Source organism: Apium graveolens, chromosome 10, assembly GCF_009905375.1.
Source record: "Apium graveolens cultivar Ventura chromosome 10, ASM990537v1, whole genome shotgun sequence".
Lineage (NCBI taxonomy): Eukaryota > Viridiplantae > Streptophyta > Magnoliopsida > Apiales > Apiaceae > Apium > Apium graveolens.
In genome coordinates this window covers 219503604-219517419 of record NC_133656.1, presented here as the reverse complement: position 1 = coordinate 219517419, position 13816 = coordinate 219503604, and the positions used below count along the sequence as shown (strand labels likewise).

The 13816-nt window shown below is 34.7% G+C and overlaps 2 protein-coding genes across 3 annotated transcripts; both read left to right on the top strand.

Moving 5' to 3' along the window:
- Positions 1–1276: 1276 nt before the first annotated feature.
- LOC141690168 (cytochrome P450 98A2-like) lies at positions 1277–4196 on the top strand. The gene is made up of 3 exons (XM_074494833.1): positions 1277–1950; positions 2824–3221; positions 3421–4196. The coding sequence occupies exons 1-3, from the start codon at positions 1464–1466 to the stop codon at positions 4063–4065; spliced, it is 1530 nt and encodes a 509-aa protein (XP_074350934.1). The 5' UTR covers positions 1277–1463; the 3' UTR covers positions 4066–4196.
- Positions 4197–5364: 1168 nt separating this feature from the next.
- On the top strand, positions 5365–13045 carry LOC141690077 (protein kinase and PP2C-like domain-containing protein). 2 transcript variants are annotated; one of them, XM_074494682.1, is made up of 12 exons: positions 5365–5593; positions 5679–5796; positions 6163–6329; positions 7441–7508; positions 7667–7890; positions 8412–8463; positions 9144–9687; positions 10334–10403; positions 10507–10726; positions 10831–10935; positions 12239–12334; positions 12646–13045. In XM_074494682.1, the coding sequence occupies exons 1-12, from the start codon at positions 5485–5487 to the stop codon at positions 12838–12840; spliced, it is 1968 nt and encodes a 655-aa protein (XP_074350783.1). In that variant the 5' UTR covers positions 5365–5484; the 3' UTR covers positions 12841–13045. The 2 variants fall into 2 exon arrangements, with proteins under 2 accessions (XP_074350783.1, XP_074350782.1); XM_074494681.1 differs by having other exon boundaries at positions 5676–5796.
- The last annotated feature ends 771 nt before the right edge of the window (positions 13046–13816 follow it).

The following is a 13816-nucleotide window of genomic DNA, read 5'->3' as shown; positions in this document are numbered from 1 at the left end:
ACAATAACTGACACACAATAACTGACAGGGATCGATACAACCTATCATTTAACATATTAGGACATCATAAAACACAACCTCATCAAACATGAATATTATATCTACAATTTTATTCCTTCTAAATCGGAAAATCCCAATAATTTCTAAAAATACGGGATATTACATAATTCTCATATTTTCTTCTACTTTTGTAGTTAATAGACTCCTATTATAAAATTTCTAACACTATTATTATTATATTAATTAAATTAGTAAATTAATTTGAAATTTTTATAAATAATGTTATATTCTCGACTTTCATTCTCGAAAATTAATAAACCTTTATTAGATTATTTTATTTTATCATATTACTTAAAATTCTTATGTGATATATTATTTACATACTTCCACGGTATGATAATAAAGGGGGTTTGTATAATTTTTTTATATTATCATTTTCTTCTAATAAACTTTTAGGTTATTTTATTCTCAGTTTTTATTTAATAGACTCCTATTATTATTATTATTATTAATTTAATATTTTAGTGGTATACGAGACTCTTATTTTAGTTTTTCTGTTTGTAAAAGCACTTCTTACCTCCTAAAGTAGTGTCAGTTTGCCTACCAGTCAACTTGCCAGCTGCCATGCAGGTGGATAATTATACACCTGCTTTTTAGTATAATTCACTATGATTCAAAATTTTCATGAAACCTATGTTATTTACTTCATCGGTCTTGGTTTATACGAGCTAATCAAAATTTCATGTTATTTAAGAAAATGAAATTAACTTTACTAAATTTTATTTTAAAAAAATGGTAGAGTTCCTAAAAGGATTTTCAAAATAGTTACCAAATGTTGATGTATAACGTGCATACTTGACAAATTCCTGACAATAAAATAAGAACTCAAGTGTATATATATGATCGAGAAATCAGGATTACTTAGTATTACACCTCATTTAGAGCCACACAAATGAAATGAATAATAACATATGGTTATAACAATCTTCAATTAAATCCAAAAAAGAGGTTGATTCAGGGACTTTATAAAAAGAAAATGTTTCACATAAATGGATGTATTTTATTTTGACATGCAATAATAATTTGTTATGGGCTTATTCTTTCCGGACGTGAAGAGATTTTTCGTAGGAGACCTGTGTGATATGTGGTGGATGCTGAATCTCAAAGTGCTCAGGCCCGTGATGAATGACTAAATTAAATGGTGGGGAATAGGCAGCTAACACTAACCAGGAGTACGATTTTAATACAGCATTACAAACCATGTGAATGTTGTGTTGTTACAATTCAATGTTGTAGTTATACAGCACAAAATGATCTTCTACTCTTCCAGCTACTCTTCCAAGTTCACAAACCTTTCCTTTAACATAGTCAAATCTCTAGTTCTCTACCTACCCCTTCTTTATATTATTCTCCACAATTGACTTCAACAAACAAAAACCAACCTACTACCCATTTCTTTCCCCATGGCTCTCCTTCTGCTGGCTGCATCATCTCTCCTCATTCTCATCATTCTCTACAACTTCTATCAACGGCTGAGATTTAATCTCCCTCCCGGTCCTCGACCCTTACCTATTGTAGGAAATCTCTACGACATCAAGCCACTCAAGTTCCGTTGCTTTGCTGATCTTGCAAAACTGTACGGCCCTATCTTTTGTCTACGTCTAGACTCCAGGCTTAATGTTGTGGTTACAACAGCTGAGTTGGCTAAAGAAGTGTTGAAGGAAAATGATCAGCAGTTGGCTGACAGGCACAGGAACAAAGCTACTGATATATTTAGTAGAGGTGGGAGTGATTTGATATGGGCTGATTATGGGCCTCATTATGTTAAGGTCAGGAAAGTTTGTAATGTTGAGCTTTTTACTCCCAAGAGACTTGAAGCTTTGAGGCCCATTAGAGAAGATGAAGTTACTGCTATGGTTGAGTCCATTTTCAAGGATTGCACTGCTTCTGGTACTGTTTCTTTTCCTTCGTGTTTTACTCATAATAAGTCTTCTTTTATTGGTTAAGCACACGCACACACCCACGCGTCTTTAACAAGGTTCGAACAATCGCCGTCCTGTAAATGGAGCAAGGGAGAAACCGTTGCACTAAGAGGTGTTGGGGTACGTTTTTATGTATTATACATGAATGCTTTGAATCTGTGATCTGTCTAAATAAGGTCATTGGTCTGCATTCAGCAGATATATTTAGTTTTGTGAGTATATTTTTAGTGCTCATGGTCTCATGCTGTTTTTAGCATTTTAGAGGGGTATGGTATGGTTGTTTTTTTGTTATAAATTGACTTTTGAGATATGGTTTAGGTGGGTTATACATGTCCACTGAAAAGAAGTACATAAAATCAGTAGCGTGTAGTGAGTTTTAATATCATTCCAAGTTGATGTAACTGCACTTGCCTGGTGAGTGGTGAGTTCTTGTGAGTAGGACAGTGGGCAAGTAGTATATATATTTGCTCTTGTACATTAAAAGAAAATATATTTATTGCGTATTAATTATTACTCATGTTGAGGTCTGTGAGGCTTTGTCAAAATGGAAAAATGAAGAAATCAAGTTACAAGAGTTAAACTGTGAGTATGTTGTTTTTTTATGGAATGTAATTGTTGGAGTGGTCATAGTTATGTGTTGTACCAGCAATTTCTGCAATTGTGCACTGGGACTGTTTTTGTCCCTACACTCTTTTTATTTTCAGTGCCTTCTGGATTTTTATGTGGTGGTTTGTATTAGGAACTTCCTTTTGCAATTTTTATAATATGATTAGGAGACTTGTCTAATCCAAGATTTAGGAACAAAAAGTTTAATCACCGAGGACCCTTTATATATGTGCAGATAAGCAGGGAAAGAGTTTGTTGCTAAGGCCTTACTTAGGATCAGTAGCATTTAACAACATTACAAGACTGTCATTTGGAAAAAGATTTGTCAACTCAGAAGGTGGAATTGATGAGCAAGGACAAGAGTTCAAGGGAATTGTTTCTAATGGTATCAAGATCGGTGCCAAAGTGTTCATGGGAGAGTATGTGCCATGGCTTCGCTGGATGTTTGCTGGAGAAAACGATGTACTCAACCAGCACGAAGCTCGTCGGGCACGCCTGACCAAACAGATCATGGCAGAACATACTCTTGCACGCAACAAAACCGGGGGTGCCAAAGATCATTTTGTTGATGCATTGCTCACTCTTCAGAAACAGTATGATTTAAGTGACGACACTGTTATCACTCTCCTATGGGTAAGAACACAAGTCTTTATCTCTTTTTTTCCAGGACTAGTTATAAGGTTTAGTTGACATAGACCATCATTTGATAGAATTTATATAAAAAAAACATCAGCTACTTGCACTAGCATTTGATGCCAACTTGCCTAAGATGATAGAATTAATGATGAAGCAGTCAATGCACTAGCATCTAACACCAACTTGTGGTGCACAGGACATGATCACTGCAGGAATGGACACAACTTCAATCTCAGTGGAATGGGCTATGGCTGAGCTAGTCAAGAACCCAAGGGTACAGAAGAAGGCCCAAGAGGAGCTAGACCGGGTAGTTGGGTCGGACCGAATCATGACAGAAGCTGACTTCTCCAAGCTCCCTTACCTGCAATGTGTAGCCAAGGAAGCACTAAGATTGCACCCTCCTACCCCTATGATGCTCCCTCACAAAGCCAGTGCCAATACCAAACTTGGAGGCTACGACGTCCCCAAAGGATCCATTGTGCATGTTAATGTATGGGCCATTGCCCGTGACCCTGCATTGTGGAAAGACCCTCTGGAGTTTTGGCCCGAAAGATTCTTGGAACAAGATGTTGACATGAAAGGCCACGACTATCGGCTCCTTCCATTCGGTGCTGGAAGGCGAATTTGCCCTGGCGCTCAGCTTGCTATAAACTTGGTGACATCTATGTTGGGACATCTTTTGCACCATTTTACTTGGACTCCAACAGCAGGTGTCAGGCCAGAGGAAGTTGACATGAGTGAGAACCCAGGAATGGTGACTTACATGAAAACACCAGTGCAAGCTATTGCTACTCCCAGATTAGCAGCAGAGTTGTACAAACGCGTGCCATTGGACATATAGTTACCAAGTTTTGTGTTCCATTAACAGGCAATTCATTTCTATATACTTATGTAATCCTCATATTTCCAAGTTTTACTGAAGCATGAATTGGCTAATATTCACTAGTACAAATTACAGTAAGGTTTTCAGTATCTAGATTTGTAGCATTATTCTTTTCTTTAACATCTTAAATCTAATGGGGGACGATTATGCACAAGCATAACTCGGCAAAAAAGTTTAACCTAAGAAACACTAATCCTCAATGTATAAATCTGTCAAAATCTATTGCATATGCATTACAAGTAAATACTAAACTGATTGTAGCCTCAACATTTACATGGCACTTGTGTGGTGGTTGAATGTGAGAACGTTTGTTCAAGCTTACCTATCAAATTTACGGTGCTGTCATAAAATGTGGTTGAGGTAAGGGCTTGTTCATCACCCCTAGATTTATTGTGGTACTAAGTTAGGGGTTAGATTCTTTTTCATCCCAAAATTTGTTAAAACATATTCATCATCTTTCTAAAAGGTTTGATTCTCGCTCATCCTGGGTATAAAAACATTCCCACCGTGTATAAGAACATTTCCAGTCCACCATCCTTCTTCTCTCTCGAGAAAAGACTTCCATGTGACACAAATTTGAGACAGAATGTCACAAATGGTACAAGCTGAAAAAATTTGAGACAGAATATCATGATTATGCATATTTATATTTACATTTATTTAATTTATATATTAATATTTATGATAAATATTAATTTTTAATTTAAAATATATTTATTTCGTGTACTCGTGTCGTATACTTAAAGATAAATACAAAATTGAGAAAATATATTAGTGGTGTATCTTGTCTTGTATCTGGTATTGTGTATATTTTCGTGTGGTATGCTCAAAATACAAACTCACATTTATGTCATATTTCTGTGTCTGTGTCAAAAATTATCGGGGCTCCCATGGCACTGCCCTCTGTCATCCTCTCACGTTTTTGAGGCCAAAAAACAATAAAGTGCGTTTTTAACAATACAATACAACTTAAAATTAGCAAAAAAAATACAATTCAACTTGAAATTTCTCTTTTGTAAATTCTTATTAATATTTTATATTTAAATTATAAAATTATAAAAATTATAATTAATTTTTTTTAAATAAAAGTGTAGACCCTAATTAAATAAATTTTAATATTTTAAGATTAAATAATTCTTTTTAGAAATATTTTGAAGGAAAAGTCAACCCCGGTTTTTTAAATTTCACAATACATTTTGTTTTGTTTTTTTTTGAGAAAAGAGGATATGAATGGTTTTAGTTATACAAATACAACCGCTGCTGTATTTCGTTTTGATGTTTAGTTGTAAGAATAGAATCCGCACCATAATTTATTCAGGAGAGAACTAACTGAAGACCCACCACACACACACAAACAAACAAGGTCCAGAGTTGAGGATGGGTTGGGAGGAGGAGAACACGTGTTTCCGAGGATGTTGTCGCAGCCAAACAATCCCTCTTCATCTTCCTTCTTCTTCTTACTCTCTCTCTTCCCCTATTGCTCGAGGTAACATTTACATACATACATACATACATATTTATGTTTCTTTTCATGCCCCTGTTTATTCCTATCAACAATGTTTTTGTAGCAGGGGCTGAAAGTATTGTTTTCGAAGCTACTTTGAATGGTCAAAGGGTTGCTGTTAAAAAACCCATCTTGTCTACTTCTCAAGACATTGACAAGTTTCATAGGGAATTGCAGCTTCTTTGGTCTCTCTCTCTCTCTCTCTCTCTCTCTCTCTCTCTCTCTCTCTGCTTTTATGTTTTTTTTATATCAATTCTGTATTATGTATAATCTATGTACAACCCAAGTGGAAGGAACTGCAATGTGTGACAGGAAGAACTCAAAATTTAAACATTCATACCTTAATTCTAATTATCTTTCATGATTACATATTAAACTTACAAAAAAGTGTGTGAGAATAATTTATGCTTAGCGTATTGAAGAGTGAGGTGATTCTTGAATTGAGGGAAGAGAGAGTAAGATCATTATGTGGAGAGTTATTTACAAATATTTGGTTTGGTAATGATTTTGGGTTATTTTATTTGATTTTGTGTATAATGTGGCAAATGAAGCAAGTTGGATCACCCGGGGATTGCCAGGCTAGTTGCTGCTAATGGGAAGCCTCCTAATTACATGTTTTTCTTCCAATTCTACGAAGCTGGAAGTCTTGCCGACAAGATACATGTGGATGAGTGGTGTCCCAGTATTCATCAGGCTTTATTGATCACATTGCAGCTAGGTATAATCTGAATAACTCCGATTATTTTAACTTGCTTTCTACATGAAATTAGAATATATGTACGGCTGTACGTGTCTAAATAATAAAGTATCAAAAGGAAAAGTACGGTATCATAAGGACACAAGCGAAATTATCTAATCCGTCATGCATGAAATTTGAACGTTATGAAAGCCTCCACATCGAGTTTGGTAATATATTATGGTCAATATAAGTTACTTTTTTTCTTCTGTGGAGAATTTTGCTTTCAGTTTCGCGAGGATATGACTAGCTTTCACAAACTACTTCATAATCTGTTGGGGTGGGGTGGGGTGGGGGGTGGGCTTGAGGTAGTTATGAACTTTGGAGCATGTACCAGTGAAAACCTTTAAAGTTGCTTTGTGGCTTCTGTTCATATTTTAAGCTTAAGAAAACTTTTATCATGTTTTACTAAATGTGACATGTTCATTAATATTATCAATAGATAAGAATATTCATCGACATAACGTTGGCTGAGGAAACTAATTGTATTTGATATGTTTCTTTATAAGAATATCGCAGAATGTTTTCGCCAAGATAACATACTTTATATCAATAATGAGGTGAACCTTAATAAAATGAGTCTTAAAGAATACACCGGAGCTGTTATTGCAGGAGCTACGCTAGGTAAGTCTGAAGTTGCATTCATCTCTTGTGTAAAAGAGGCCATTCGAGAAAAGCTCCTTCTAGAGCACGGCAGCTGAAATAACTAAAATTATATAGCTTAATACGACTTTGATTTGGTTCTCCGTCGTAGCCAACCGTGGCATATAGGGACTATGCTATATAGTGTAACACGGGACAATTACATCCCTCATTGGACCTGTCTCCAATTAATCAAAGCCTAGAGAAGCCTGTCGAAAAAATAGAAGCGTTCAGGAACTGCAGATCAGTTCATGAGCAACCTCTTGCTGCTATTTGTTAAAATTTTAGAAATTAGATATTGTTGCCTTGACAATAAATTATTTGTACTGTTTTTCTTAATTTTGCGTAAATGGATTGTAAATGCAGTTTTTCTTTTGTACCAATTTGGACTCACTAACTATACAGATATTCATACTTACTCACAAAGCTTTTGATTTCCTTCCTTTCACAGCAAATGCTCTGAAGTATCTACATAACCATGGTATTGTACATAGAGATGTGAAACCGGCAAATATTCTCGTAACTACCCATTCTTCATTAATGTCATATGTACATATACTTTTGGAAGTTTATTCTAGTGTAAAAATAGAGCAACTATTGATTTCCTTGGTTTGGATGTGTATAACACTTGAATTCTTGATGGAATATATGTTGATTATTGCAAATTGTCTATGCAGCTTGATGGAAACCTAAATCCACATCTGGCAGACTTTGGATTGGCAGAGTACGTGAGAGATATTAAACAAGTTTCTGTTGACAATTGGAAATCTTCTGGAAAACCAACTGGTGGTTTCCATAAGAAAAACATGGTAGGCACACTCATTTACATGGCACCTGAAATATTGAGGAAGGAGTTACATTCTGAAAAATCAGATGTCTACAGTTTTGGAATATCAATCAAGTAAGACTTTTTAGTAAGCCTTTTTTTTCCCTGCCAGTTAAACTACAGGAAAGTTGGAAAGTTCTTGTGCTTAAAAAAGATTGTTATCTAATTGTATCTCAGCCCAGTGGATATCTTAAATAGACTTTAACCAGGCTAACACCTTTTAGTATAGAAAAAGCTCCCCCTCTCCCCCTCTCTCTCTCCCACTCCTCCCTCCCTCTCTCTCTCTCTATGTATATATATAGACACACACACACACTACACCATTTGTTCCTGGAACCCTTATATCAACAACTTTAGTCCAGCAGCACAAATGTTGTTTCAGATTGCTTGTTTATATGTATTTTTGTTAATTCTTTCAACAATCTTTTATTTAATTTGAGTAGCAGGATAAACTTGTATCAAATTATCAATACTGGATACCACTTTTTAAAAATATATATATATAGAAATCCATGATTTTTAATAAGATAAAAAAAGAACTATTTCCCTTTCAAATCCACTCCTATGTGAACGTCAAACTTTACACTTTGTTGCAGTGAGCTTTTTACTGGTGTCGTCCCATACACTGATCTACGAGCAGAAGCACAGGTTAGTCTCAAATTTTCCCTTGACTTTTGTTATTAGGTATATTGTTTTTAACTGATAAATTGCTCTTTATGCTGTTGGAATTTGAAAATTTGCTCTCAAGTTTATTAAACTTAATTATATACGATTGACGAATAATTGCAGCGGATTGGGTAACAAAATAATTTGTATGATCAGTTCTCCTTCATGCTTTCATTCATAATCGCTCATTTCTATGATAGTCTCAAATTTTCCCTTGACTTTTGTTATTAGGTACATTGTTTTTATCTGAGAAATTGCTCTTTATGCTGTTGGAATTTGGAAATTTGCTCTCAAGTTTATTAAACTTAATTATATATGATTGACGAATAATTACAGTGGATTGGGTAACAAAATACTATGTATGATCAGTTCTCCTTCATGCTTTCATTCATAATCGCTCATTTATGTGATAGTCTCAAATTTTCCCTTAACTTTTGCTGTTAGGTACATTGTTTTTTTCTGTGAAATTGCTCTTTATGCTGTTGGAATTTGAAAATTAGCTCTCAAGTTTATTAAACTTAATTATATACGATTGACGAATAATTACAGTGGATTGGGTAACAAAATACTATGTATGATCAGTTCTCCTTCATGCTTTCATTCATAATCGCTCATTTCTGTGATACCGGTGCCTTTTTGCAAATAATAATTTATGCTGGCAGGCCCACACTGTGCTGGAAATGAATTATACAGAGCAACAACTTACAGCAGCGGTGTCATCTGAAGGATTGCGACCTGTTCTTGCAGGAAACAAGTTGGGTGTGCCACAAAGAGTACTGTCATTGATAGAAAGATGCTGGGATACAAATCCTCAGAATAGACCTTCTTTTGATGAAATAGTTATCGTACTTGATTCCCTTTTAGGGAAAAGTATCAGTAGAGTTTTAGAGGAGGAGAAGATTCCTCCTGAAACTTCCTTAATCTCTCCAGCCCTTGAAACCACAATTCTTCGACCATACCAAGAAGGCGTCAACTGGTTTTCTCAGGGCGAACAATTTTCAAGAAGTGTTTCTGCTGCCCCAGATTCTTGTGAAGGAATTTGGCTTGATTCTTCAAATAAGACTAAGTTATACCATCCATCTTTATCCTGGGGATCCTTTGCTACTACTGGAAGGAGGGAAACAATGGAGGATACACACTTCCTTATGCCCTATTTGTGCAATAATAAGGACATTTCTACGTTTGGAATCTTTGATGGTCATCGAGGTAACTCATACTTTCTCATGATCCTCCGGGATAACTTTGATTGTCACATGCAGCAATAATCAAGCTTCATACTTTCTCTTGATCCTCCGGGATAAGTTTAATTGTCAGATGTAGCAATAATCAAGCTCCTCAATTAGGAGCTGACCAAAAGAACCTCCTCAATAAGGATGAACGGTGATGCAGGACAAAATACTAAACAGATAATAAGCAATGAATACGATATCCAAAAATAATTAGTCAATTATTCCCAAGAAAAGTATATAATTAAAGCATCATTAATAGGTGGGGGATCATGACTTATATAGGAGTAAAAAACCCTAATGATAAGACCTATTGCCCATTAACACTTGGGCTTATTCAAAATAACTTACATATTTAATAAACTAGTAGCCCCTTATATAGAACATATAAACAAATATTAATATTCTTTCTAAATTAAATACATATAAACTATATAATAACAAATATAAATCTTTTCCACTCCCCCGTTCCTCATCATGTATTAGAAACTGTTAACATAAAGATTCTCTTTTTAGTAAAATGCACCCCTGGTATTTTCTTCTTTTGGTTGTTGCTATTGCTAGATATGTACCCTATGGTGTTTGTCATATTACAAATTCCCATAATTGGAATTGTCAAAATTCAGGCACAGCTGCTGCTGAGTTTTCAGCTAGGGCACTACCAGGACTATTGCAAACTTTGGGCTCCTCGAACAGGTCCTTTTGGTGAAGTCCTTTAAAATATTCTACAATTTCTGGTATTTGCTATTAGTATTATAATCTAATGCAATGAAACATCTTGCATCTAAATGTAATGCAGTCCTTCTGATGCACTAGTGAAAGCATTCATTGAGGCAGATGTAGCATTTAGAAGTGAGTTAGACTTTAGGCGTAAATCCAAGGAACTTAAACAGAAAGACTGGCATCCTGGCTGTACTGCAGTTGTTGCTCTTATAGTTAGAGACAAGCTGTATGTTGCTAATGCTGGTGATTGCAGGACAATTTTATGTAGAGCTGGCCATTCGTATGCTTTGAGTAGGGTAAGTAGGGATTATTTGATTGATTAATATATTGCAACCAATTAAGGCGTTACTTAATTTTCTTTGCTGTTATTATATAAATTATGGAGGGTTTAATATTTCAGGATCATGTTGCTAGTATTCTTGAAGAGAGAGAGCGTGTTATCAGTTCAGGTGGAGAAGTAAAATGGCAGATTGATACTTGGAGAGTTGGTCCAGCTGCTCTTCAGGTTTTCTTCTTCATGAAATTTCACTTTCTATATTTAGATGCTGTTAAACATAGTAGATGCTACTTTTCTTTGATCGATCAAATTTTGTGCACTCTGATATGATCTATACACCCAAGTTAAAGACTTGGCATATGATAGCAATTTTTAGTCCTTTCTATTAGTCTCATCTTTCTATTCTCCTGAAACCACAAACATTTGTTCTAACAAAAAATATGACTATAACAATTCTTAAACTTCTGCTCAGTGATTGTTGCTCCCCTTTTGGACTTTGAACATTGATTATTTATTATGTATTTTCTCTCGTTCTTTTAAGACCATTTATCCCTAAATATTAGATGCAAGAACCAAAAAGGTGTTAGATGCCTGTAAAATATGCTACAACTGATATGGACTTGCTCCTTTAATGCACTATAAAAAGAGATAGACATGCAAATATACATCATTCAGATAGATGTGATACAGTGACAGTTTAAATAGGGAAACTGATACCTTGTCCTTGTCGGAAGTGGCACGAGAGACCATTTTGATGAAAATTGCAACAGCCTTTGTTCATTATTATTCAATTTTACAGTTTATAGAGCTTTCATTTAGGAGATATGATAACACTGAAGTTTAATTTTGCTGTTGGAATTTCGAAAAGTGTAGTCAGTTTTTTTTTCTTTTTTCAGTGTCCATGTTTTTTTGTGGTACTGCAGTATAATGCCACTTAATATACAGGCAACTATAAGGTTCATTAATGAGATTCTCTATATTATAAGTTCATAGTAACTAGTCTGTTTGGGGAAGCTAACAACTATTGTGCAATAATCCTGCTGAGTGATGGACTTTTCTGCACGAGATGAAGATAAATCTATATGATACATATTTCATTCTTTTCGCTGCGTCACATTATAACCACAAGATTTGATGGAGATGGTATCTTACCTAGGGGTAAGCAACATTCTCGAGCTCGAGTCAGCATGTAGAGTTACCTAGTAGTAAGCAACAGATGACAGATCTCGAGTTACCATAAAGAGCATTGTAAAACCTTCATTATAAATCAAGAAATGCTTCTCATCACATTGTATAGATGTCTGTCACAGATTAATCCAGCATTTTAAATATTGTCTCACTAATTAAAGTAGCCACAACTAGCAAGTATGGATAGACAGTCTATACTTCTCATTTACAAGAATTTCAAGATGAATACTTTGTTGTTTAAGTGAATAATTTGGCAAGTTAAGGTATTTTTCACTGTGTACTGCTCAAAAAGTGTATCATGGGAGCAGGAATTGCTATATTACTGAAAATTCTATGTTGCCAGGTTACACGATCAATTGGTGATGATGATCTCAAGCCTGCGGTAACTGCAGAACCTGAGATAACTGAAACATTACTATCTGCGGAGGATGAATACCTTGTAAGGACTATTATTTTAATTGTTTGTTGATAGTGCATGAACAGACTTCAGTTAAAATTGTTGCATCATTACTACTGCCTGATTACTGAATTACAATTGCAAGTAGTGGTCATTCGAAAATATGGACTTGGTTCATCATCATCTGCTATGTGTTGTAAATTTGCCTCCCCCTGTGAATGATCAGGTCCATCTCGATATAGAGGGGCCTGTACAATTCATAATTATGGGGTGAATTAAAAATATCAAGGTTAATTCTCCAAAAAAGGCGAAAAAAGAAACATGTTTAACCTGGAAAAATACTTAAATGTTAGGTGATGGCTAGTGACGGGCTGTGGGATGTTATGAGCAATGCAGAAGTAGTGAGCTTGATAAAGGATACAGTGAAAGAACCTGGAATGTGCTCAAAGAGATTAGCAACTGAAGCTGCGGAACGCGGCAGCAAAGATAACATTACAGTGATTGTCATCTTCCTACAACCAGTGTCAACAGCAGAGAGAATTTACTAGTCAAAATTATTTTGTACACGGTATAAGGAAATTGATGTTTAGCAAAGGTAAAACGCATTCTTTTATCAGTGAGATCAAGTCCACTTGTAATTAAAAATACCCAGGACGTTGTGAGGTTATTCAGAGTAAGATAGCCTAAGACTTCATTTTTATATACAGGCATTGTACGGGTTATTCATGGTAGCACAGCGTTAGACTTGCTACATATATTAGCATCCCTCTGTTAAGGAATGATATTTTATCGTTAATAATAAGGAAGGATATTTTATCGTTGATAGCAGAAAAAATCCCAAAGTTGGGAAATTTGGTTTCATCAGTTCACTAAAATTGATCCTATTGCATCTCTTAAATCTTTGTCAATTACTCAATCAGTAAGATATCGTCTATAATAATAGTACTAATCTGGTAGGAATGAATACCTTTTGTAGTTGGTAGTTACGAGATTTAATGTAATGGAGGAGGTGGCCAGGTAGGCTATGAACCTAGACATTGAACATAACAAGAAAAACAAAACTGCAATATGATATTCGATATTAAAAAATTATGTCCTGTGATATCAAAATTAATTTAATAAAATTTATATACTCATAAAATTACCATTTTCTGTAAGAAGATTGAATTTAATTGAATGAAATTAGTTGACCTTCGGAGAAAAAGCTTGAAAAGTATATTTTTTTTTATTAAACTTAATGCTTTATAATTAAGTATTATTGTTTAAAAAAAAAAATCGTTTCAGCAAAATTTGAACCGAGATTTGAATTCAGAAATGACGAAAGATGAATTTCTAAGCAATTGAGATATCTCGTAGCGTTAATTGAATTTAAAAGAAAGTCCAATAAGTGTCTAAGTTAATATTTAGGATATTTGACAAAAAAAAAGAGCAATGTGACAAAGCTCTTTAAATCTTATTTATATATTTTTGTTTTAACTAATATATTATAATAAATTCATTGGTATCACTAACATTGGCGTGAAC

Coding starts and splice junctions, on each gene's coding strand:
- LOC141690168 (XM_074494833.1), top strand. CDS start 1,464: ATGGCTCTCCTTCTGCTGGCTGCATCATCTCTCCTCATTCTCATCATT. Junction 1,951..2,823: donor CAAGGATTGCACTGCTTCTG/GTACTGTTTCTT, acceptor ATATATGTGCAG/ATAAGCAGGGAAAGAGTTTG. Junction 3,222..3,420: donor CTGTTATCACTCTCCTATGG/GTAAGAACACAA, acceptor TGTGGTGCACAG/GACATGATCACTGCAGGAAT.
- LOC141690077 (XM_074494681.1), top strand. CDS start 5,485: ATGGGTTGGGAGGAGGAGAACACGTGTTTCCGAGGATGTTGTCGCAGC. Junction 5,797..6,162: donor AGGGAATTGCAGCTTCTTTG/GTCTCTCTCTCT, acceptor TGGCAAATGAAG/CAAGTTGGATCACCCGGGGA. Junction 8,464..9,143: donor ATCTACGAGCAGAAGCACAG/GTTAGTCTCAAA, acceptor TTATGCTGGCAG/GCCCACACTGTGCTGGAAAT.